A 25597-nucleotide genomic window follows, 5' to 3' on the forward strand; every position below is an offset into this window, starting at 1 on the left:
TTCTTAGAAACTGAAAATGAAGAAAAAGACCCAACAAAGCAGCACTAATATAGAGATTTTATTTAAATTGTATCGAGTTTTTACAGCACATTGCATGTTTGTCACAACGCAACTGCACAGTTTGGATTTTTGGCCACATCATGTCACTTACACCCACAAGAGCTCTGAAAGGAGTATTTGATGAATACATCTGAGCTGAGAGCCCAGAGTCTCTCTCCAAGGCCATGCAGTATGTTCACTGATGGGACAGCCCCTCAAAACAGCCACACAAAGTAGACAGATACAGTCTCCTCAAACGTTGCCAATCGAAGTGCAGTGAAAGTCAAGTTAATTAAAAAGCCACTCACAACTGGCAGTAAATTTTAATGACTGAGAAAATGCTTAGAAGAATTTTATGTATCGAGACAAGGAATAGTTTGTTATTTTTTCAATGATCTCAGGAATTTCCCGGACACAAAATCTCCATTATTCAACTCCATTTAAACGAAAAAAAGTTCCGCTAGACTGACCTAGATACGCCAAAACTTTTTAGGTTACATCCATGGCAAGTATAAAAGCACAGATGCTTCTCAGTAGGGCTGAAGAAAAGGTCAGGACAAATAACAGTTCTTGTTCTAAATGCAGATCCTAGTTATTTTCGAATGAAAATTTTTTTTCTAGGAAGAAGCATGAACAAGTAGTAGTTAGACGGCTACCATAATTTTAAAACAGGGTAAGCCTAAGGGTAATTTACCTTCCATACACCAACGAATTAAGTAAAATATATAAGGAAATCCTAGTGGTTTCATTATAGGTCAAGGAGACTGTATCTGTCCCAACCACAGTACATGGCTATATCACTGTATCTTTTGGTTAAGTGCCACTGGTACACATTAAGATGGAAAAACAAAAACAAAAACAAAAAAAAAACCCTTTGGTCCAAATGGACGCATTTTCTCTCCCAATTTTGGTATCGAGGCTTTATTCTCTTCTGTTTGGGTTCCATTGTTAAGTGCACAGAAATAGACAGCAGCATTTGTACTGAAACCCTCACATACCAAACAGCGTATTCTAGGAGGTAAAAACCAAACACTAGATTCTACCCTCAAGGTGTCAAGTGTTCAGGATAAGAAGCAGTGTGACCCAGAGGAGGCAGCAGCCAAGGGAAAGAGGACATGTGGGAAGAGGGCAATGGAACAACAACCAAAATAAACAGTGTTTTATTTTCATGCCAGGAGAGGATCAAGGTGTAGCTCCTGTGTTAGCACCAGGACAACTAGGAAAAGTCAGGCGCAAAGGGTAGGGCACAATCAGCAAATATTTCACAAGGATAATTTCTGCTTTTCCCTTCTCATTCTTCACAGTGCATACCTCGAAAGCTGCCACTGAGTAACAAAGACTCCTGCCTTCACAGCTCAAAGTAACTGATTTCTGCCAGGACTGAACGTCAGCAGAGTTTTCCTCTGCTCCCAAAAAGGTCTCACTCCCTAAAACTGTCCCCCTAAACTGAATATTCACTGATGCTGGCTGATGAGCCAAGTGAAAAATACAGCAAAACCTCCACTTGCTGAACCAGTCTTTAAACCAAACTCCACAGAAAGACAGAGCTAATGCAACTAGAGGGAGTGCCTCTAAGGACTGAGCCTTCATGCACAGACACAGAGCACAGAGGTACAGGGTATAGTTCATTTCAAATAGGATAGGAATTCCTATCTTATATACTATAATCTGCCTTTTTCAAGGTGGAGGAGAGATGGATCTGGTTATCATTTGGAGTTTGGTTATACATATGCCTTTCTATTGCTGTTTGGGGCACACATCACTAGGCAGTATCTATGAAATCATCATCTTGTGACCCCAGGAGAAAGAAACTGGAGCCACCAACTCAACGTTAAGCTTCCAGACTCTGGGTCTGGATCAGGACCATTACCCCAAGGTAAGGGTCTCACCAGTAGAGGACCTCCTGCCAAATTGGAATTCCTCTGCTCCAGTCTCATGGTACCAAGGAGGATTTCTCAAGACTGTATCTTTGAGCTCTGTGATTCATGAGCCACACCAAGGAACCTTCAAAACTACACCTGAAGCAGATCCTCCCTTCAAACCTGCTAAAACTGGACAGGTCTTCTCCTCTGGCATTCAACTGGAAGCTGTGGCAATGGGTTTCTTCAGATGTTGGCTCATGAGTTCCCTGGCCCGAGATACTTGGATATGTTCGTAACATGAGTTACAGACGAGAACTGGATCATAGAGTTGTTGATCAGGAATGGGCAACTTCAGGTGGCAGCAGCCAGCACAAAATACATTCCCACAATTTCTGCCAAAGCACAAAGAGGGGAGAGTTCATCAGAAATGCCGATATACTGGGAACGAATGATACTCTGAAAGGCCTTACATGAGTAAAGAAAAAGTTGGGGGAAAACAAAAATAGTTCCTATTAAGATATCTCCATTTTCAGGTTAATTCAGTTTAGTTCATAACTATGTCCCTCAGTAGGCTTTACGAGCCATACTGAATCATAGGCAACATCTTACCTGCAATGGTGTCTGCGTTTGGCCAACCAGAATTCACAGTCACAATTATAGCAATGTGATGCCATATGGTCTGGAACCCAGCGAGTCACCTAACAGAAGGCAAAAGGAAAAATCCCAGGTCCTTGTCAACAGAGTGGAAAAGCAACACTGCAACAAGGAAAGCATCCCAGAAGAAAATGACAAGGCCTAGGCAGCTACTACTGCCCTACAGAGAGACTCGGCTGGGGAAGAACAGGTCAGTCATCTCTGAGAAGTATGAGAACTCACTGGCTTGCAAAAGGACCTGCCACATATTTGCCTGGACATACCTCAGTCTCTTTCTTATCAACAGGTTCCCAGCTTGCTTCTGAAAGGCAGTCTTCACTGTGATCAGAACCAAAATCTTCTGTATCACTGCCATCTGACTCCTTCAAACACGTCTAAAGGAAAAGCAAAGGCATCACCACCATCATCTTCATCAGCGCTAACATTCATTGTTTACTATGCATCAGGCACTGTTTCTAAGTGCATCACATGCGTGACCTTATTTAACTCCTCACAACAATCTTATGATGTATGCTATTATTATCCTCATTTTACAAATAAGGAAACGGAGCCATAGAGAGAGTTAAGAGCTAATAGGTAGTAAACGTGGGATTTGGACCTAGCGTCTGGCTTCAGGCCCAAGCTCTTTTTTTTTTTTTTTTTTTTTTTTTTTTGTGGTACGCGGGCCTCTCACTGTTGTGGCCTCTCGCGTTGCGGAGCACAGTCTCCGGACGCGCAGGCTCAGCAACCATGGCCCACGGGCCCAGCCGCTCCGTGGCATGTGGGATCTTCCCGGAGCAGGGCACGAACCCGTGTCCCCTGCATCGGCAGATGGACTCTCAACCACTGCGCCACCTGGGAAGCCCCCAGACCCATGCTCTTAACCAATATGCTCCATCACAGTATGGAAAGAATATTTCTCCTGTTACATTCTAAATCGCAAACTACAGCCCACAGGCCAATTTGGCCCACTGCCTGTTTTTGTAAGTCAAGTTGGAAGACAGCCACGCTCAATTCATTTACACATGGTCATTATGGCTGCTTCTGTGTAAGACAGAAGAGCCTAGTAGCTGCAAAAGAGACTATATGTCTCACAAAGCCTGAAGTATTTACTGTCTGGCTCTTTACCAAACAAATTTGCTGACTCCTGTTCTAAACCATCACCCTGAATAGTAAGAAGTTGTTAGCCCTGACCATCCCACCAGCAGAGGAGTGGGCAGCAGGCAAGGGGGAATGTCCTAGAGCTGGCTTCTAGAAGCTCCCCGAGGGCTGCTGTGCCAGAACCCAAGGCCTCCTGACCCAGTGAAGCCTAGATAGTCCTCATCACCTCTCACCTGGCTGATTCCAAAACATCCTAACCAGCCTCCCCATCTGGGTTTCATCTGCTTGACACGCTGTTGCTAGGGTAGTAGCACTCTTTTTAGTACTCAATTGTTTTTTTTTTTGGCCGTGCCATTCGAAGTCCCTCTAGGGTAGTACTCTTAAATGCAAATCTGATCATGTGACTCACTAGCCAAAACTTTTATTGCCTTGAGGGTAGAATCCACACAACACAGGCACTCAGGCTGACCTTTCTAATCCCTTTCCACTTCCCAAGGTCACCTCCCGCCACACTACCAACTCCCTCCCTCACAGTCCCAGCACAAGTGTGCGCGCATGCACACACGCGTGTGCGAACACACACACACCCCTTTATTCAAGCCATACCGCTGGAGTACCTATTGCCTCCATGCTTCTGCAAATGGTATTTCTTTTTCACTCTCTACATGGCTAAAAGCGACACATTCTTCAGCACTCGGCTCAAGCATTAGCTTCTCAGGAGAGACTTCCCCGAAATTTGACTCCACCCAGGCCCCCAACACCTGATGCTTCCCTCAACACTTAAGAACAGCATTCTAACTGTCTACTTGTCTCTCCCAATAGACTGTGAGCTCCTTGCGAGCAGGGACTACGTCTTTCATCCTACAGCCCAACCCCCTAACTCTGGCACACAGCAAGTACCCAATGAATGGATATGGAATGGGTGAAAGGCTGGACGGAAGGACAGAATGAGTGGCTGCGTGGCAGTAGGCGAGTACTTACAAAATCATCCTCGTAGTCCATGGGGGGCTCTGCTGGAGGGGCGCAGCAGTGGCGGATATCCAGCCTCATCTGAAGCTCACGCACCTGTCGACGTAGCTGTTCCACCTCTTGCTTGTACCCCGCTTCAATCTGCCGTAATCTATGCTGGATCACATCCGTGGGAAAGGGGAGTCCATCGTCATCCAGGTAGAGAGGAGGCACTGGAGAAGGGCAGCTTAGGGGAACAGGCTTCGTGCTGGAGACCTGCTTTGGGTGACCAGACAACCACATCTGGTTGTTTTTTCCTCCTGGACCAGTACAGTGTCCATTGGAATGAGTAGAACAGACCGGTGACCTCACCCCTTCTCTCTGAGCCCACTGTCCCCCGAAGCAAGACCCTGTTGCCCGCATCTGCTTACTGCTCGACCTCTTGCTACAACAGCCGTAGGAAAGCAGCCGCCGAGGGGTGGTCTCCCCACTCGGGAATGAAGTCACCATCCCTTGGAAGCTGTCCCAGTTGGACCCTAAGAAAGAGAACTCACTGATCTGGCTCTGAGAAATTGGCTTTCGGGCCAGTTCCAATGGCACCTTTCCAAAGCGAGGGTTTTCCAATAACTGCCCATTCCTATTATTCCCTCTTTTGCCCATGTCTTCTTCCCCCTGAATCAGATCTGGCACAGAACCGGGCTGTTCCTGGTGGGAGACACTTGCCACAGACCCTGGGGGGTCTTGGTTGAGAAAGTCGGTGCTTGGGTCTGGAGGAATTTGGCAGGTAGCACTCAGTGGGTTGCAAAGGGTGCCCAGACCGTGAGTTGCAGCACCTCTGGAGGGCACACCTAGCACAGAGTCTAGCTGGGCCTGCTCGGGGGCACCTGTGAGGGAGTCCTGGGAAGACTCAGGAAAATCACAAGTTCCATCACGCTTGTTGGAAACAACTTTAGAGAGTGCTCGGACAGCTGCTTTTTCAGGACAATGTTCAGGTGGCTCCTCTGTGCCATCTAAAGTCCTACCCAGCTCATCCTGGGCAGGAGGGTCTGGAGCTGGTGCCTTAGTCTCTTCTAGGACTTTGAACTCAGGATCAGAGGTGCTGCTCTTCGTTTCCTGGGGCACTGCAGCATTAAGCAGCCTGTAACTTGGAGAAGAGCTTCTGTGACTCTTGAAAGGTTTATTGCTCAAGTAGTCTTTCTGGCTGCTGGGCAGGGACGGAGGAAGAGCCATTTCTCCTACAGTCTGCTGAAGACCTCCTAGCCCAGATTCCACGAAGGTTGCCTCTGATCCCTCAGGATTGCCATGCCAGGGCTCCAGGCCTGCTCTGGCCTCCTGACAGCGGTTATTCAGGTTGGGGTCACTGGACGTGCGCGTCAGGGGGCTGCTTGTGTCACAGGCAGAAAGAAGATCATCCACAGATCTCGTTTTAGGTAATCTGGAATGACAACACACCACCTCCAGGTCAGGAGCTGAGCTACCTCCATATACAGGAATTGGGTCATCAAAGCAATCAAAGCCAGAGTTCACAAGAAATAACAACATTTAAGATTACAGATGACCAATGTGCACTGCAAAGAGTCTGCTCTGCAAAGAGTGGAGGACATGAACTCCGGAACCCAGGCTCTGTCCTCAGCTTTCATCAGTCTCACCCCACACAGTCTCCCTGGCAATCTCAACCACTCCCGTGGCTTCAACTGCCTTCTAAGCTGATGCCTTCCCAATCTACCCTTCAGGCCAGGACTACATCTCGGCCTCACACCTAATGTCCAACCGCCTCTATCACACATGGCAAGACAGAAAGAAGGTGGGTTCTGGAGCTTGACGATGCTGGCTCTGACGCTGATTAGCTATGTGACTACAAGTAAGCTATTTAACCTCTCAGACACTTGGTTTCTCTCCTCCATAAAATGACAATAAATTACCTTGCAGAGATGCTACGAGGATTCAAAATATAGGCAACCAACCGCAAACTAATTAAGACTACACTCACAGGACTTCCCCAGCGGCCCAGTGGTTAAGACTCCGCGCTTCCACTGCAGGGGGCCCAAGTTCGATCTCTGGTTGGGGAACTAAGATCCCACCCACATGCCGCAGGGTGCGGCCAAAATAAATAAATACATACATAAAGGCTACACTCACGACTCCTCATTTTTACAGCTTTCCTTATTATAAATTATCCCTCCATCACAGGAGTAACCAGCACAGCTTTTTACAACCGCTTAGTGGCCGCGTGCTCCTATGAGTCCCAAGTCAGCACGGAAACTTCCCCTCGCGTACAGCACGCAAAGTTCTAGAGGCATTCTGGCACACCAAAGGGGTAACAGACATTTGCAAGAATGACCGCCCTAATTTTTAAAGTTCTAAAGTCCTTGGAGCAACAAAACTTGAGGGAAATTTGCCAGGAAACAGTGGAGACTTCGCTGGACTCCTATTTTCAGACGCCTCAGTCAGCCCAGCCCACACTGAAAAATCCCTCAAAGGTGCAGTTACAACAGAGCTAGCTGATTTTTTTTAAGTGTTTGGTTTTTGAAACTTATTAATACTTCTTTAAAAGTATTCTTGTGTTTGATTTTACTTTCGTGATCAATGTGTGTTTGTGTGGTAACAAATTCCAGGAAGGCAATGACAACAGTTACAATTACAGTCTCTGGAGTCCCACAGCAAGAGCTTGAATCTCACAGCTTGGCAACTTGTTAATTTTTTTCTTTTTTTTTTTTTTTTTGTTTTAGTTTTTACTATGGAAACTTTCAAACATACAAAATAAGTAGAGAGAAGAGTGTGAAGAAATCCAGTGTACTCTTTATCCAGATTCACCAATAGCAACAGCCTGCAGTCGCCCACAGCTGACGCCTATGTGGACCGAAGGTCTAATTAATAATGCTGGTAGAGACAATCATGCCTGAGGAGTTTGGAACCACGAGAGAGCTCATCCAGCTAATGTGGTCAGGGAAGGCTACACAGACAGAGGAGGATCTGAGCTGGGGAGAGAAGAATGGGTTGTTGCACTTTAATGGAAGAAGAGGAAAGAGAGCAGGACGTTTCTGATCTAGGGAAAGGTAGAACCGAAGGTGAGTCAGGTCAGCTGTTAGAGAAACCATTTCCTTTAAAACCCTTATACAACTACTGCTCTAAATCCAACCCTATCTCGAACTGCCTGCAGCATACCTCCTGTGTGCTGTCAAAATATTTCAGTCCCAACCTGCCGGTATCTCCTCCTTCTCCCTGAACTGACGCATCTTCTCAACTTTTCAGTGTCTATAGGTGGTACTAATATCCCCCTCCTGGTTTCTAAGCTCAGAGACTTGGGACCTTTTTTTTTTTTTTTGCGGTACGCAGGCCTCTCACTGTTGTGGCCTCTCCCGTTGCGGAGCACAGCCTCCGGACGCGCAGGCTCAGCAGCCATGGCCCACGGGCCCAGCCGCTATGCGGCACGTGGGATCTTCCCGGACCAGGGCACGAACCCGTGTCCCCTGCATCGGCAGGCGGACTCTCAACCACTGTGCCACCGGGGAAGCCCTGGGACCTTTGACTGACCTCTTTACTCTTCACTTCCACCCTTCAATGTTCAGGCAACTCCACAGAGTGCTAATGACTTCTCAACAACGTCTGAATTTAATCCTTTCTCTTTTCCAAGGACTCTTCCTTTCATATCTGAATTACAACAGTGCTGGCTGGTCTCTGTGCCTCCAACTACATTGCTCACTGATTAATTCTTGAAAAATCCCATTGTTACCAGGTCACAATGACTTACTATTGACAACTGAATCAAAATAAACTACTCAGGGGCTTCTCTGGTGGCGCAGTGGTTAAGAATCTGCCTGCTAATGCACGGGACACAGCTTCGAGCCCTGGTCCGGGAAGATCGCACATGCCACGGAGCAACTAAGCCCGTATGCCACAACTACTGAGCCTGCGCTCTAGAGCCCACGAGCCACAACTACTGAGCCCGTACGCCACAACTACTGAAACTCACGTGCCTAGAGCCCGTGCTCCTCAACAAGAGAAGCCACCGCAATGAGAAGCCCACGCACCACAACAAAGAATAGCCCCCGCTCACCACAACTAGAGAAAGCCCACACACAGCAACAAAGACCCAATGAAGCCAAAAATAAATAAATAAAATAAATTTATAAAAAACAAAATTAACTCCTCAGTATAAAAGCCCTCAATGAACTATCCTGTTTATTTCTTTCTATTCCTCAAAATACCTCTTCCCAAACCCTGCCAGCTCCAGAGAGGTGGTTCTTCTTTTTAAAAAAATTAGAAACTCTCTCATGCTTCTAATTCTTTTGGACCCCTCTCCACTAACCTTGTTACCAAGCTCATAACTCCCATTATTCCATTCATTTGTTTGTTCATTTAAGCATTTACTAAATCACCTATTATGTGCCAGGCCCTGAGCCAGGCACTAGGGACAGGAAAAAGCCATGGTTCCTGCCTGGTCTTCCACGAAAACGTCTCTGAGTAAACAGTCACCCTATGACCCCTTTCTTACTTCTCATTTCTCTAGTAGCTTTGAACAAGACACATTCTTATTCGCTTAGATGCTAACTTAGAATTGTTCTCTAATTGTCCTATGCCTGATCTTACAGCTTTTTAAAGGTATCTTATAGGATCAATATCTTCTATGTCTTTGGTACAGCCCATAAAACCCAGTACAGTACTAGGCAACTTGTAGGTATTTAAGAGACATTTATTGGTTTGAAAACTTAGGTATTGATTTAAGGCCATGGTTGTTAAATGGGTCACAGAACTTATTAAGAATCTGATAAAAAGTTATGGCCCCTCTCCCTAGAAAAGCAAACTTATGAACCTATACCCAAATTCTGCATAGTCTGTGGAAAGAGAAAAATCACAGAATTCCTGAAGCCTATCCATAGGCCCCTGACAACGGACACAGCTCCAAAGACCCTAAAACTAGTAACTTGGGGGTTGGGGGTTTTTGTTTTCCTTTATAATATTCAACCAATTATGTAAGTTATATTTTAATTTTAAAAACCTTCCACCAGTAAACAAAGATCAAAGTTAGAAATGCACATATGCTTCGAACCAGGCATTTTCATTTCTAAGAATTTATCTGGCAGAAACACCAGCACAAAAGCAAAGGTATACATATACGGTAACACTACTGAACTGTATACTTAAAAATGGTTTAGGGGACTTCCCTGGTGGCGCAGTGGTTAAGAATTCACCTGCCAATGCAGGGGACACGGGTTCGATCCCTGGTCCAGGAAGATCCCACATGCTGCAGAGCAACTAAGCCCATGCGAAACAACTACTGAGCCCATGCGCCACAACTACTGAAGCCTGCACACCTAGAGCCCCGTGCTCCACAACAAGAGAAGCCACTACAATGAGAAGCCCTCACACCGCAACGAAGAGTAGCCCCCGCTCGCCGCAACTAGAGAAAGCCCGCATGCAGCAATGAAGACCCAACACAGCCAAAAATCAAGAAAATTTTTTTTAAAAAATGGTTTTGATGGTAAATATTGTATGTATTTTACAAAAAAAATTTTTTAAGATATACATATAAGGATGTTAACTAAAACACCCCTTATAATGATTAAAAAATGGGATAAACCTAAATGACCAATCGAAAACTGGTTTTATAAATTTTGATGCACTCTAATTTTGGACTACTATGCAGCCGCTAAAAACAATACAGCAGCTTTATGTGTGCTGTCATGGGTGACATCCTGACACACAGTGGGGAAAACAATTTGCAGAACAGTACGCAAAATATGATTGGTTTTGGATTTAAAAAATGTTTCTACACGAGATTGTGAGAGTGGCTGTATCAGTGTAGAGATCAACATCTGGAAGTGCACGCACCAAAGCGCCAGCTGTAGACACCTGTGGGGACAGGGAACAGGGAGGCAGAACTGCCATTTTCTACTGTTATACTGCTTGGCTCTTTTTAAAAACAAAGAACAGATATTACTCTTATAACTTAACCAATCTCCATTCTACTTCCCCCCAAATATTCAGCCAGAATATAACTTTAACTTTTATGTCTCCCTTTAAATTCTGAGGGAGTAATGTGAAGGCTGTTCTCTTTCTGGGAACCCATTTCTCTGGAAGCTAATGCTGGACATAGCAAAGGTTATTACTAAGATAGCAAGGTTCCCACGCCAGTGAACATCGATCAAGACCATTCCCACAAGTCTTCCTGAAATAGTCCTTTCTGTTCTGTTCTCCTCTCCCCTGGGTCTGTCACAAAGGGTAATAGCAGCTTGGAAAAAAGGTAACCACTCTTATCTTAAGGACGGACCTTGGGAACATACAGAGTGCCCTCCAAGCTAACTACGAGTCTTGGGCCAAGTTTGGCCTTCAACTGGCTCAAGAGGTTGCTTTAAAATATCTCATAAAAGGAAAAGAACAGCATTTAGGCAAGACACAAAGCAGTTGCTGCCTCCCTAGGGGAGAGAGGAGAGAGCAAAAAGGGCTCTTCTTACCTGTCCAGAGAGCGGCCAGAGAACTCCTGGCTCTGAGCCACCGGGGAAAGGTAGAGGTCCATGCTCTCCTCCCCGAGTGTGCATGGAGATGACGCTGGCAAGTAAACAGCTGTCCAGAGGTGCAGCGCCCGGACGTGACACACGGGGTGCAGGACCTAGGGAAGCAGCCCCGTACGTGGGTTCTGTGAGATGTTTCAGGGCCCCCTTCCTTCCTAAGCCTCTGGGCCCGAGTCCTTCCCGCTGACTCGGCCTTTTCTCCCTGTAGGTCCCCAAGACGCACCTACGGGATAAGGGTGCGGACTTACCATTTCTGAGCCTGATGTGTAGAGGAAGTTGTGGAAGTTCTTATTGCCAGCTCGCAGAAGGGCCCACACGGAGCAGGTTCGCTTGTAGATGTTGCGCTTCTCTCGCTCACAGGGGTTGTTGGCCAGGAACGTGCCGTAGAGACAGGAGTACGTGTGCTGCACCAGCTTTACCTAGACGGCCAAGACAGCTTGCACCGGGCCTGGGCTGCCGGCCCCCACCCTGGCCTCAGGCTCACGGACTTACCAGGCTCACGGACTTACCAGGAACGCTTCATTAAACTCAAACAGGCAGGGAAACTGCTTGAGCAACTGGTGAACAGAATCGAGCCACTGGAGGAACACAGGGCACTGCTCGTTCTGGTCCTCTGCGTTCTCCTGGTGGCCGCAGCGGTCTCCAAACTTGTGCCCAAAATCCAGCCAGTCAGATTCTACTAACACTTGGAAACCCTGCAACAAAGAGGAGGTTCAAGTATAGGGTCTCTCTGGGAAGGCTACTGTGCTCCTTCCAGGGATGCCCGAAGCAGCGGGCTGGCAGCTTCAGAGAAGAACATGCCCAAACCTAGAAGAGGACTTAAAGCCACCAGTGTCCTCTATGGAAAGATCCCCCAAACGGATCCAGAGGGCCTAGTACCTTCCCCAAACGCCCCCTTTCCCTCTGCTCTTTCCCACCAAACCCCTCCGAATACCTCCAACGTCCTGTAATACGGGTCCAGTAGTATTTTGGCCAGGGCTACGATCTGCGGCGTCCGGTCCCAGCCATCTGAGCAGTGAACCAGCACAGGCCGGCCCTCCCGGTCTACTGTATTAGCCACGAGCACAGCTGCCTTCAGCATCACCGACAGGTGCTGCAGCCATTTGGTGCTCTCCAGAGCCGACAACCAGCTACAAGAGAGCAGAGGTCACATCTGTCACTAAGGGCGCCAAGGCTACAACAGTCTCTCCGCTACCCACGGCCAGCCACACCTTAACACAGTCCCCAGTGAGAGCTGAAGCTAAGAGGCCCAGCCCATGGCCTTTCTGCCAAGAGGTGTCTAGCAAGAAGGTAGGGAAAATGGGACCTGGGGTGGACAAGACAGTCTTTGGATCAACAGAGGAATTTGGAAGCATCACACGCACATCTAGAAGCCACTTTCTCTCCCCAGTTCTCTGCGTCCTTGAGGACAACTCATCAAAACAGAAGGAACCCAGTGTCCTGTGGCCGTTCCAAAGCGTTGGCTGAGAAGTGGAAGAAGTGTTCTTGGAACTAGCCCATTGCACCTAGGCCCTCGGGTTTCCTGTGTCTCACACTCCCCAACTCCCCACCAGACCTTCCAAGCACGAGAAGTACTGGGTAAGGGATGAAACTGGAGGGTGGATGGAATCAGAACAGGGAACACCTACTTGCTGGGATCGGGCATCTGGCTACACACAGCGCGGAGGTACTGGAAGCTGTTCCGGATGGCATGGATGTTGGCCATTCCCATGAACACGACCTCACAGTTGGGGTAGTACTCTGCACACATAAGAGGAGAGTGGAGCATAAGAGCGTGTTCTGGAAACAGGCATCCAGGACGAGAGCAGCCCAGTGGGCAAAGCTTCCCTGCAGGGCAGAGCACTCCAGGACGGGGACTCGATACACTCTGGAGATCTCAATACCCTTTTCCCTCCGGGTGCTCAAGTGCCGTAAGCTAATAGTGATGACGATAACCTCAATGACAACGATGCTCGAGGATTACTAGTAATGACGACATATAGTAAATCCTCAACAAACAGTAGCTGCCCTGTGCCAGTAACTTTATATATGTAACCTCTCTATCACCCAACAACTTTGCAAGGCCTGTTTCAGCCCCACTTTACAGATGAGAAAGTCAAACTCAGACAGATTAAGCAATTTAAGCATAGTCCTAGCCATTGAGTGGCAGAGTCCTGATCCCAGGCCAGGTTTGTTTGGCTCTTTCCACCACACAAGCTGTCCCCAAAGCCACCAGAGCACAGGCTGGCTGCAGTCACTGAGGTAACAGCAATACCTTCACATTCACAACCTCCACCCTTGGCCCGGTTGGCCACCGCCGCCGTGTAGGATCGGGCGTCCAGAATCAGCAGCTTCTGGGGGGCAGCTGTGCTCTCCACTCCGGAGCATGCAGTCAGGGAGGAATCTAAACACACACACAGCAGGGAGAGGACCCTGGGTCGGCCATCTGCCCAGGCGCACCCCACCCTGGGGCACTCCCTTTGATGAGACCCCTCACACGCCATCACCTTTTCGTCCCCACCGAAAGACAGGGACCCAGACACCTTGTGTGTTGTCGTCTTCATCCCACCCTCTCACTTGGAGCCCAGGAGGCCAAGGTGGGAGCCTAGTCCCCAGGGGGCCGACACCACCCACACCTTACCGAAGTCAGCGTCACATGCCTCGCCGGCATCACTATTCCCGGTGCTGACAGAGCCCCCAGTGGTCCTTGTCCCTGGGTCCAGGGCACAGGCTTTAGCAATGGACGTGACTAAGTACTCATCATCGGCATTGCGCCAGCCCCACCAGCTGATCTCGGGCTGGCTGCAGCGGGCGATGGCAGCCCCGTTGCGTAGGTGTCTGACAAAACAGAAGAAACCATCAGGCCCTTGGCCTTCACAGCCCACAGAGGCCCACTGCTGGGACCCCAGGGGGCCAGACCAAGACCTCCAGAGTGAACAGGGGCCACCAGATCATCCAGGCTATGATAACAGCAACCAAAAGCCCTTAACATCTCAAGACGGCTTTACAGTTTACAAAGCACTGTCACACATATTTCTCAAATGCGCTGTGTATTCCCAAGGTGACCTTGACTCATCAAATCTGCACAGCACCTGCTCCAGGTACAGACACCCAGCAGGAGAACAAGCCTGGGCCCAGAGCATGAACAACTCCAAACCTCATGGCTACTACCTGCCTCACAAATGTTTTTTTGTAAAGAACCAGGCAATAAATTTTCATCTTTGGGAGTCACAGCCAATCTCTGTCGCACATTCTTCTCTCTGTGTTTTCTTTTTTTAAATAACCTTTTAAAAATGTAAAAACCGGGACTTCCCTGGTGGCGCAGTGGTTAAGAATCCGCCTGTCAATGCAGGGGACACAGGTTCGAGCCCTGGTCTGGGAAGATCCCACATGCCACAGAGCAACTAAGCCCGTGCGCCACAACTACTGAGCCTGCGCTCTAGAGCCCACGAGCCACAACTACTGAAGCCCGCGCACCTAGAGCCCGTGCTCTGCAACAAGAGAAGCCACGACAATGAGAAGCCTGTGCACTGCAACAAAGAGTAGCCCCCGCTCGCCACAACTAGAGAAAGCCTGTGCGCAGCAACGAAGACCCAATGCAGCCAAAAATAAATAATTTTTTTAAAAAATGTAAAAACCATTCACAGCTCACAGGCTATACACAGAACAGGATACAGGCCGGATTTGGTTCACAGGCCATGGTTTGCCAACCCCTGTTCTAAAGCAATGTTTCACACACACACACACACACACACACACACACACACACACACGCAGGTCCTAAAAAGAAAGAAAGAAAAAAGAGAGAGAGAGAGAAAGGAAGGGAGGGAGGGAGGAAGGAAGAAAGGAAGAAAGAAAAATGTGTAAACTCCCCAAAAGCCTCGTCCTCAGGAGAAAGAAAACTGAAGCAGTTTTTCTTTTAAAATTATTTCATAGCCACTTCCCGGAAGAGTGTCAATTCCCAGTCAACCACACTGCCGCAGACCTCCACTTCTGACTCTCCTCACTGCACGAAAAGCACCCCCCCACTTCCCCGGCCCCCACCGCCTCACCTATACACAACCACAGGGACCCGCTTCCAGGAGCGGAAGGAAGCCACATTCTGCAGCTCTTTATCTGTGATCCACACGGGAACCAGCAGCTTCTGGGGGTAACTGGGGCACAATCTGAGAAGAGACCAGATGGGGTCATGGAGCTTGATTAAAGACCTGTGATCACAAGATCCCCAGGGATGGCCCTGTGGGCAGAGGGACCAGGAGCCCTCCTCCCCTCACAGAGCCAGGAGCTGTGCCCACCGTGCTTTATCCACACGGGGAGGAAGTCTGGGTCTGAACAGGTGTTCTGGTTCCCCACCCAAGACCCTCTCACTTGTAGTTGCTGTTGATATGCGAGACTCTCCAGACGTTCTGCAGGTCAAAGCCCATCCTCGCAAGCTCGGCCTCCTGCCGACATCGTATGTGCTCTCCTGCAACACAGCCCCCGTGCCTGTCAGCATCCAAGGGCACGGGGTCCAGGGCAGAGGAGGGGTGAGAAGCAAGAGACAAAAAGAAGTCTCCTAAAGAGAGCAGCCTGGCCTCACCTGGCTGACACAGGTGGGTGTGCTGGTCCTCCTCAGTCAGCCCCAGGCACCAGGCATGGTAGGCAAAGGCAAACAGGTCCTCAGGCTTCGCGGGTCTCGCCGTGGCCCGACTTAGCCGCGAGAGCCACTCTTGGCACTGCTTGAAAGTGGAGAAGTGGCACCTGCCAGGCAAGAAGCCACGAAGTGAGGCAAGAGGTGAGTGAACTCTGGGGCCATAAGGGTCAAAGACCCAGCCACAAAAAGGCTGTGGGGAGGGGAGACTGCAAAGCAGGAGGTAAGGCATGGGGACCCTGGGGAGGACCGGGGAGACTGGGCAACACCCAAGGGACATTGTCTTGCTGTGACAATTCTCTTCCCAAGAACTCTCGTCCTTGAGACGTAAGGATCCCCTCTAACGGGGCCCGACCATTTCTTGTATCAAATCTGAATGCTATCAGATCTGGCCCTGAAGGTCTGCTACCCCTTGTGTCTTCTCCCATGACTCTCCAGCACAAACCTTCTGTTTCAGGGAGGAAGTCCTACCCATGTCATTCCTGTCTCCTTGGTTTTTCACTTCTGCTTAATAATGTCTCCTCTCAGCCTAGCCATGTCCTACTGATACTCTGAAGAAAGTTGCAGTCCCACCTCTTCCTGGAGGCCTTCCGAGCCTAACCCATTCCACAGACCCCTTCCTCTGTTATTCTTAGTATGCTGGGAGTATTAAACAGTAAGTTTTCCCAGAGCATATTGCCACAGGCTAAGTCTTCCTTTAGCAACTAGACTTTAATCTCCTTGAAGGGAAGGGCAATGCGGATTCCTGTTCTTAATGCCTACAGACCCGAGTACATGGCAGGCTCTAAACTGGGCATCTTTTTTTTTTTTAATTAATTTTTATTGGCATATAGTTGATTTACAACATTGTGTTAGTTTCAGGTGTACAGAAAAGTGAATCAGTTATACATATACATATATCCACTTCTTTTTTAGATTCTATTCCCATATAGGTCATTACAGAATATTGAGTAGAGTTCCCTGTGCTATACAGTAGGTTCTTATTAGTCTGGGCATCCTTTTAATAATCCTTGGAGTGATTCCTCTTTCTCTCATATCCAGTCTGTCAGCAAATCCTATCATCTCTACCTTCAAATATCTGACCACTTCTCACCATTTTGATTGCTACCAACCTGGACCAGCCACCATGATTTCTCACCTGGGTAACTGTAATAGCTTCTTAATTAGTCTCCAGTTTCTGCCCTAGCTTTTGTCCCCAACCTTCTTCCATCTTTTCTCAATACAGCAGCCAGAGTGATTCTATAACAGACCACGTCACTCCTTTGCTCAAAACCCTCCAGTGGTTTTCTCACTTCCCTCAAAGTAAAAACCAGTCATTATGACAGCCTGACACCCCTCTTACCTCTCAGATCTTGTATCCCACTATCCTGACCCACTTGCCCTCCACTCCAGCCACACTAGCCTCTTTGCCATTCTTCCATTGTGCCAGGCTCATACCCACCTCAGGGCCTTTGCATGCACTGTCCCCTGTCTGCCACACTCTTCCCCCAAATACCCACATGGTCACTTTCTTCAAGTCTTGACTCAAATGTCACCTTTTCAGTGCAGGCTTCTCTGGTCACTTTGTTTAAACCTACAACCTTCACCCCCATAGCACTCCGTATCCCCTTTCCCTGCTTTATTTTTTAACTTTACATTACCATGATTTAACATATTTTACTTACTATTTACCACTCCTATCTCCCCACTGGAATATAAGCTCCATGAGGGCAGAAAATTGTGTGTTTGTTCCCCGCTGTATCCCCAGTGCTTAGAACAGTCTGGCATAGAGTAGAGTGCTCGATAAATACATGTTAAATGAATAAATAAATGAACCAACAACAATGTGAGTGCTCTGCACCAGACATCACCCTATGTGCTCTCAGATGCATCTTCTCATTTAATCCTTATGAAAACTCCGTGAGCATTATCCCCATTTCTTTAGGTCAAGACACTGTGGATCAGAAAATTGACCCCCCAACCCAGACAAGGTTTTCACTGTTTCTTCCAAATGGGGAAAGGGAGGCAGTATTTTTCCTTTCTTGCTCCAGAGAAACCCTGCAGCAGAGAGGTCTGGACAAGACTGGGGCCAGAGGACCTGAGCGAGGCTCCGTCGTTCTCACCTCACCACTTTGGAGTCCTTGCAGGCGATGTGCAACTGGAACATATCACGGCTCTCCACGCTGTCAATCATCCGGAGGGGGACCTGGAGAGGAAATGCAGACTGGCGCTCACATCCCCCCACTCCACATCACTGCTCATCCCCGCCCCCACCCAGATGCTGATGTATCAACAGAAGGAAGGAAACCAACATTTACTGTGGGCCTCCTAGGTGCCTGGTAACGGTGCTGGGTCCTCTACATATGTGACCCCAATTAATAATCACAAGAAACCACAAGGCAGGTGTTTTCACACCATATTATTAAGGAGGAAATTGCACCTCAGCTGGGTGATTGACCAAGGTCACACAGTTGGTAAGTGGCACTCTTCCAACAAAGCCACTGTGCCCCTAGCAACAGAGTGAGGGAAAGACAGAGAGGGGAAGGGAAAATTAAATGAGAGAGACAGAAAGATAGACCTGCCGTTAGAGGAAGGACAATAAGAAAAAGAAGGGAACCCCAACTCTTTGGAAACATGATCAAGTGGAGCATTGGAGCAATCCCACCTTGAATTTCACAGGGATTCTGGCTTGGGTGTGGGAGAACAAGACAGAAACTCACGTTGATAACAGAATCCTTGAACTTGATATGCAGCCGGTAGTTGGAGATGGCAATGAGGGCATCGGCTGCGCGGCCCAGGAACTCCACTCCCTCACCCTGCAGCACTGTGAAGGGCACCTGCCGAGGGGCAGAGGGGCCCTCAGTCCAGAAGTCAGTCACCTCTCCATCCCCTCTCCAACCCCTGATCTGTAGGATCTCCTCTGGAAAAGCTGGGCCAAGGCAGGACAAAAGTTCTCTCCATGGTAACAGCACCAGACAACAGCTATACAGGAAAGCTGCCTTTCCTTCCCTGGGGCCAAAGTCTCCATAATGCACATACAGACAGGCTCCCCTCCCTCCAGAGACCAAGGAGCAGGAAGCCGGAGCTCCCACACTAGATCCCCTTGGAGATATTTGGGGTGCGGGAGGGAAGGGAGGGTGTTTTTTAACCAGGCAGGGAGCTCTACCCACCCTGGGCCCCCAACTCTTCCTTACCTGCAGATTCTCCTCCTCTTTCACTAGTTCCTTGGGGGGGAACAGATCCTTGGCTTGGATGTACTCCAGGCTGGGGGGCCCCTCCTCACCCTGTGGGGAAGGCCTCAGCCCTAAGTCACCAGGCTCCGCCTGGCCCATTAGGCCTCATTCTGCTCCCCTCCCCTCAATAAACCCACATACACCCCATACACACTTATAAAGGTTCTGGTCACCAGAGAATGGAAGAGAGACCTGGTTTGGTGGGAGGGGTGAAGTGGAGGGGGAACTCAATCCTCTCAAGCCTAAGAGAAGAGTAAGGTCCACAGAGTAACTGGGAATCTGCGCTCCTCAAAGAGGGAATCTCCTGTAGAGCCAAATTTCCCAAATGAAGGAGAGAAAATGAAGGAAAAGAAAGGCGAATGTAAGGGTAAGACAGAAGTGGGAATGGAAAGTGCTGCCCTGAGAAACAGGAACCAGGTGTGCAGTTGGTCACAGAGACAGGAGGGGACCCAGGCCCCTGAGGCCACCCCACTGAGGCTTCAATCTGGTGGGTGAAGGAGACAAAGAGGAGTGGGTCATGGGATTCAGTCCCAAGCCTCTAGAGGGCCTTCACAGATGCTTTCAAAAAGAGGATGTGCTTTGGAGCTGAGCTTCTCTTCCAGTTAGGCCCGCACTGCTAACAAGCTCCTGCCACCTGCCAAGCAACCTGCCTGACTGCTGATCTGAGGGGAACTCCTGAGGAATACCCACAGCAAGCAGAAGTAACTCCTTCCCAGCCACCAGGGAGGGAGGGGAGAAGAGGGGATCCACGTGCCCGGGAAGAACCAGGGGACCCAGGACAGCCAGGGGAGAGAGAGAGAGGAGGTCTGGCAGATATTGGGGGGGGGGGGGGAAGGGGATAGATAGGGATATCTGAGAGGACAGATGGGGGAAGCTGGGAAGGAGCATTAAACCAGAGGGGGAGGGGGGGTGGCCTGGGAATGATGCAGAGGTACGGAGGCCTGCAGAGGCAGAGAGGCAGGGAAGATGGAGAAGAGAGGCTGGCTGGGGGACAGTCAAGGAGAAAAGACAGGCGTGTCAGGTGAGGGATGGAGTGGTGGAAGGGGGAGGGGACTGGAACCAGGGAAACAGCTCAGACATCCTGTGCTCCCCGACCAGCCCCCTAACATCCCAGACGGCCTACTAGCCACATCCCACATCCCCAAGCAAGGATGCAGCGGGTGGGCCCAAGATGGAGAGGCGGAGGTAAAGGGATGTACCCCTGCAGGGCGGGGCCTGAAGATCTGCAGTCAAGGGCAGCGGCTTCAGGGCTAAAATGATGGGTCACAGAATTCCAATCCCCGTCCTTCCACAATCCCCGGCACCCGAAGATTAAAGCAAGTCCAAGAAAGAAAAGGGATTATGTCCCTTCCCCTGCCAGGGCCCTTGGTAAGGGGGATGGGCTGAAATTCGGAATCTCAAGGGCTGGCCCTGGGAAGGGCGGCGGGTGCAGCCAGCGTCGGGGTCCCCGGCCCGCCGCAGGCGGGGCCGGCACTTACGAAGCAGCTGAGCATGGAGCAGGAGACGCGGGCGGTCAGGCTCATGGTCGCGGGCGGTCTGGGCCAGCGCACATGTCCCCGGAGCCGCTGCGCTGCCCGCCAGTCTCGGGCGTCCGCCGCATCCCGGCTGCGGGGCCGGCCAGGTGCAGCCGCTGCGGCCAGGAGGCGAGCGCGGGCGGCGGTGCTCGGCGCGCGCCTCTCCCCTCCTCTCCACAATGAAGCGAGCCCAGCTCCGCCCAGGCGAGGGGAGCTCCCCGACCTTGCCGCGCCGGGAAGGCGGGGGCGGGGCGGGTCCCCAGGCCCCGCCCACAGCCCCCTACTCCTCCCTCCCCACCACCCCTCCGCGGCGTGGGAGCGCGTCCTCGGCGGGCTCCTAGGGGCTCCCAGGAGTCTGGGCTGCGGGACTGCCCCGCCCCCCCCACGGCGTGGGAGGGGGCGGCAGGACCGCCTACATCTTTTCATTTCCCATCTTCCCACGTGAGCCACCCCACACCACTGTTTCAGACGTCTGTCCCCACGCCCTCCCCTCCTCTTTGAGTCCCCCCAGTGCCTGCTCGGATTCCCAGGATGAGGCTCACCTCCCTCCACCCGAGGCCCTTTCCAGTTTCTAGGCTTCCTCCTTTCCCTCCAAAACCACCACTCACCATTCCCCAGTCCATCAGTGTCCTCCAATCCCCTGACCTCACTAATCCCACTCCCTTTTTGCCCCTTAGAATGGACACTGGTCTAGTGCCAGTTTGGTCATTACACACTCCTGAGAGGGAAATTCTCTGGGTTTTTTATTCCAAGGTCCCTGCCCAGCCCTACTTCTTCAGCTCCTCCTCTCCCCTTGTTTCACATCCTGTGTCTTCTGGGTAAGAAAGTCCTTCTTGGAGAAAGAATTTCTTAGGCTTGGAAAGAGAAGTGCTGGAACTATAGACCACAGAAGCTATGCAAAAACAAAACTCATGGAGGAGGGAGGGAGTTGGGTAGAGGGCCAGAGAATAAGGGGCAGTGATAAGAGGCTCAAAATGTCACCAAGAGTCACAGAAGGAACCGTTTGGAACCCCACACTCCCTGTCCCTGGTAACTTTCAGAAACCAGGGCTTTTGTTTCGGTTTTGGTCTGGGGGGGGGGGGGGGGGAGGAATAGGAGAAAAACCTGACATTTTATTAAGCGCCTACTATGAGCCGGACATGTTTCAAACATTATCTCACTAAAACCATTCAACTCCCAAAGAAATTAGACTTCAGGCTTACAGAGAAAGTATGCAATTCACCTAAAGTACTTAAGTGGTGGTGCTAGAATTCAAAATTAGACCAGGCTGACTTTTCATTGCATCACAGAAGAGAAAAAGGAAAGGGGCTATCAGTTGGTGGGGGTCAGGACCAGCAGGCTTTCTGAGAAGAGACCAGAACAATACTGCACACCCCACACACCCATGTGTCTGTGGAGGAAAAGAGCGAGTCCTCTCACCAACTGAATGCCTTGACCTGTCCCTAAGCACAGGGGACATGTGAAAGAAATAAAGAGATACAGCCAGAGCAAGGACCTGGTCTGGACCCAGGCTTGTAGCTCCCCACTCCCTTCTCATCTCACTGCTTCCTCCCAGCTCTCAGGGGTTAAGGGGTTCCCTGAACTTGGGGTGAAAGAAGGGCAGTTACAGTTAGTGGAAATTTTATGGGATCATTATAACACACACACACACACACACACACACACACACACACACACACACCCCGCCCCCAGTGATATTCTGGGCACCTTGAGGGTGCTCTCCTGCTATATATTCAGTCAGCTGTTGCCTACAGTAGCTTAACAGACAGCAGGACCTTGGAGGTAGAGAAGCCCCACAGTTTTAGTGGAGTCGCTCCTGATACAGCACCCACAATATTCAAGGGACCCAGTAGGAAGTACAAGGATCTTGATATAAAGGAGCCCTTGCTTTTCAGACCAGAACAGAGAGCTTCACCCAGGGACCAGGAGAGGCAAGAGAAGGGCCATTATGAAGAGCTAAGGGAGCCAGTGGTAGTGTGGGGAAAGCATGGCATAGCACATACAGAAAAAGATGTCTAGAGGCTTCCCGTCCCCGTGCTGTATATTGGCTGATGTTTTGCAGCCTAAGGAAGCCCTAATTTATCTCCAGGGCAGATGAACCTGCTTAGTTGCTGAACAGAGTAGCCTGGAGCTCAAGGTCCAGGAGAGGCGGGCAGCTTCATGGAGAAAGACACAAGGATTACAGAAAACACAGTGGTCTGAGGAAAGCGTACTCACCATTCTACCGTGGTGAGGGTCCTGGCTACCTGCTTCTCACTGTAGAGCCCGAGAAACATAAGCATAAAGAGCAACATTAACATCACCATAGAATCAACAAATGCCACACATCTACTCCTGAACTTCCCCACAACTCTTATTTGCCTTCCTCGCAGAGCATCCAGCCTCTCCACAAGTCACCATGCTAGACAGAGGCAATGGGAGCTACGTGAGGAGAAGGCAACAAGCGACTCTGCAGGGCATGAAGGCAGCCATCAAGTTCTGGACCAGGACTCAAGAGTCCTGATTCCCAGTCCCAGAAAGAGAAGTAAAACACTCCAAACCCTGTTCTTTGTGGGAGAGCAAAAGAACTGCCAACTCTGAAGAGAGAGAGGCTGCCCAACCAGGGCTCACTTCTGGCCCTGGTGGGAACGTGAATCCACAAGAGCGCTCTGCCAGCCTCTGAGTCTGGGAGTAGCACCCACCTGACCTGTTTGCTGGGGGCAGAGTCCAGAGCAGAGGACAAGAGGGAGGGGACCACAACCTATGATCAGACGGCAGCAGGGCTGGACATGCCTTGCTGAGTGTACTTGACACCAAGTGGGGTGCAGGTTAGTGGGAGGAGGCCACACAACGGGGACAGAATCAGGCCAGTGCAGGCCTCAGAGTCAGTACCTGTCAAATGGGCCCAAGCAACAGAAATGTCAGGATGGGCCTCCTTGGCCCACTTAGGGAACCACTTAGGGAACCAGGCCCAGGTTTCACTGACATTTTTCTTTATGCCTGCTATCCGAGCTCAGGGGCAGTCCAGCAGTGCCCCGCAGAAGGCTGTGGGGATAAGAGTCTCCATCTGTGGCCCTACCTGCCTCCGTAATCACAGCCCACCCTCCCCATGGGGGAGCCAGCACACTGCAAGCCAGAGGTGCTGCCTCACCGCCCACTGGCAAGCAGCCTCAGGGAAACGGAGAGAGGGAGAGACGAGGAGAGGCCTGGGAGGCCCAGGGTTCCCGGAGCTAGGTGATCTGGCCCCGGGGGGGGGGGGGGGCGGGTTAGGCTGACAGGGGAGCCCAGGTACCCAGGTTCTAGGGGCGGAGCCTAAAGACTCGGAGGCGGAGCCCCGAATGACAGAAGGCGGGGCTCACGAAAGCCGGTGGGGCCGGGGCGGGGCCGGGCAAGACGTGGTCGTTGTGGCTCCCAAACTGGCAGTGCACGGGGCACGGTGACTCACCCAGGTGGCGTCCGCCCGACCCTCCGAGGCCGCGCTCTCACTACTTCCGTCTCCCGCAGCTGCGGAGGCCGCGCAGCTTCGACCCCACCACGGTGCCCCTCTCCCCAGCCAATCCTATCTCTGGCCTGTGCCCACCCTGGCCAATAGCCACACCAAGTCCCGCCCTGCCCCCCACCACGCAGCCGCCGCCCTCACTCTTCACGCCGCTCATTGGTCAAATTGGGCAGACGCCCTCCCAGCCTTTAGCCTATCGGGTGCCGGAAGACGAGACTGTACCTGGAGGGAGGAGGCGCGGCGCGGGAGAGGAGACGCGACCAATGGGAAATCACAGCGCGTCCCTGCGGTAGCCAATGGGAGAACAGTAAAAGGGGGGCCACTAGCTAAGGCGCCAGGGGCCGGAAGTGGGGGCGGTCTGTCGCCTACTGGTAGCGCAATTGAAGGCGGGGCCTTGTAGGGACAGAGGCCTTACAGCCACTTCCGGTGACCACCCCGCCGCCGGGTTACTTCTCAAGTAGATCTCCGGTGGCACCTTAGTTTATTCATTTTCCGTTTTGGTTTCGCCGCGGTCATCCGTCCCAAAGCTGGAAGGGAGAGAAAGACCCCGAACGCTAAGAGAGGAGGGAGGGCTGGGCCTCAGGCTCCGTCTGGGTCTTCGACTGGCGCGGGGTGGGGGAGGGTTTCCCTTCTTCCGCACCTTGACGTGTTCCTCCAACCTTCACTTTTCATCCGCGAACCGACCCTGCTCTCCGTGACCTGAATGAACGGTGCCTTCAGTTTTGAGAAGACCTCTCACCTGAGAAATAGGGCTGAGACTGCCACGAGCTAGCTGCGACCTTCTGGTCTGTAAAGGGTGTGGGGAATAGGACTCTCCCGACGATCTAGCTCTTCGCTCTCCCTTCCTCTCTCCCACGGGGAGCCAGAGCAGGCAGCAGGGCGGTGGGTGGCCGCTGGAGGTCGCCGTAGCCCCGAGATACCACCAACCCGACAGAAATGGAGAACAGTTGATTCAGATTCTCAACCGATAGCTTCAGTTCAGGAGTGGGCCTGAATGCTTTAATAGCAGGCCCCAGGGCCATTATGTCCTCACATGTCTCTTTCTTATAGGACACTGGGACTTTTACTACATTTAGTAAATTCCAGGAAAACTGGAACCTTACCTGTGTTCAGTGCTTTAACTCCAAGGTTTAAAACAGTGTTTGTTGGGACGTCCCTGGTGGTGCAGTGGTTAAGAATCTGCCTGCCAATGCAGGGGACACGGTTCGAGCCCTGGTCTGGGAAGATCCCACATGCCGCGGAGCAGCTCAGCCTGTGCACCACAACTACTGGGCCTGCGCTCTAGAGCCTGCAAGCCACAACCACTGAGCCCATGTGCCACAACTACTGAAGCCCACGCGCCTAGAGCCTGTGCTCTGCAACAAGAGAGGCCACTGCAATGAGAAGCCCACGCACCGCAATGAAGAGCAGCCCCCTCTTGCTTCAACTAGAGAAAGCCCGCATGCAGCAACGAAGACCCAACGCAGCCAAAAATAAAATTAAATAATTAAATAATATAAAAATTAAAAAAGAAATAAAAGTGTCTGCAAACTAGCAGATGCTTAATAAATATTTGTTAAGTGAATTCTTCCAGGACGATGATTGTGCTCTATCCATTCCCAGCACTTACTATAGTGTTTGGTGATTACAGGGGTTTCAGCATTTGTTCAGTGCTCTATCACAGGCTTCCTAGAGTACAGAGCTTAATTC

The 25597-nt window shown here is 50.6% G+C and overlaps 1 protein-coding gene across 7 annotated transcripts; it reads right to left on the reverse strand.

Moving 5' to 3' along the window:
• Positions 1–43: 43 nt before the first annotated feature.
• On the reverse strand, positions 44–25399 carry MTMR4 (myotubularin related protein 4). 7 transcript variants are annotated; one of them, XM_033846945.2, is made up of 21 exons: positions 24648–25399; positions 24384–24435; positions 24131–24192; positions 20395–22686; positions 18878–18967; positions 18404–18520; positions 17807–17889; positions 15654–15814; positions 15443–15539; positions 15127–15240; positions 13716–13912; positions 13350–13478; positions 12724–12835; positions 12030–12225; positions 11605–11790; positions 11344–11514; positions 11039–11193; positions 4617–6018; positions 2819–2929; positions 2511–2599; positions 44–2293 (listed from the first exon to the last, which is right to left on the reverse strand). In XM_033846945.2, the coding sequence occupies exons 4-21, from the start codon at positions 20854–20856 to the stop codon at positions 2116–2118; spliced, it is 4050 nt and encodes a 1349-aa protein (XP_033702836.1). In that variant the 5' UTR covers positions 20857–22686; positions 24131–24192; positions 24384–24435; positions 24648–25399; the 3' UTR covers positions 44–2115. The 7 variants fall into 7 exon arrangements, with proteins under 7 accessions (XP_033702836.1, XP_033702840.1, XP_033702839.1 ...); XM_033846949.2 differs by having other exon boundaries at positions 22648–22686; positions 24549–25399; XM_033846948.2 differs by having other exon boundaries at positions 24549–25399.
• Between the last annotated feature and the right edge of the window lie 198 nt (positions 25400–25597).

This window comes from Tursiops truncatus, chromosome 20 (assembly GCF_011762595.2).
Source record: "Tursiops truncatus isolate mTurTru1 chromosome 20, mTurTru1.mat.Y, whole genome shotgun sequence".
Classification (NCBI taxonomy): Eukaryota; Metazoa; Chordata; class Mammalia; order Artiodactyla; family Delphinidae; genus Tursiops; species Tursiops truncatus.

What these genes read in the sequence shown, in the direction of transcription:
- MTMR4 (XM_033846945.2), bottom strand. Translation starts at nt 20,856, where the DNA reads ATGAAAAGATGTAGGCGGTCCTGCCGCCCCCTCCCACGCCGTGGGGGG. An exon ending in CATATCAACAGCAACTACAA is followed by an intron (nt 15,241 to 15,442) that starts GTGAGAGGGTCT and finishes GTCTCTTCTCAG; the next exon opens with ATTGTGCCCCAGTTACCCCC. An exon ending in GTCCCTGTGGTTGTGTATAG is followed by an intron (nt 13,913 to 15,126) that starts GTGAGGCGGTGG and finishes CTGTTTTGTCAG; the next exon opens with ACACCTACGCAACGGGGCTG.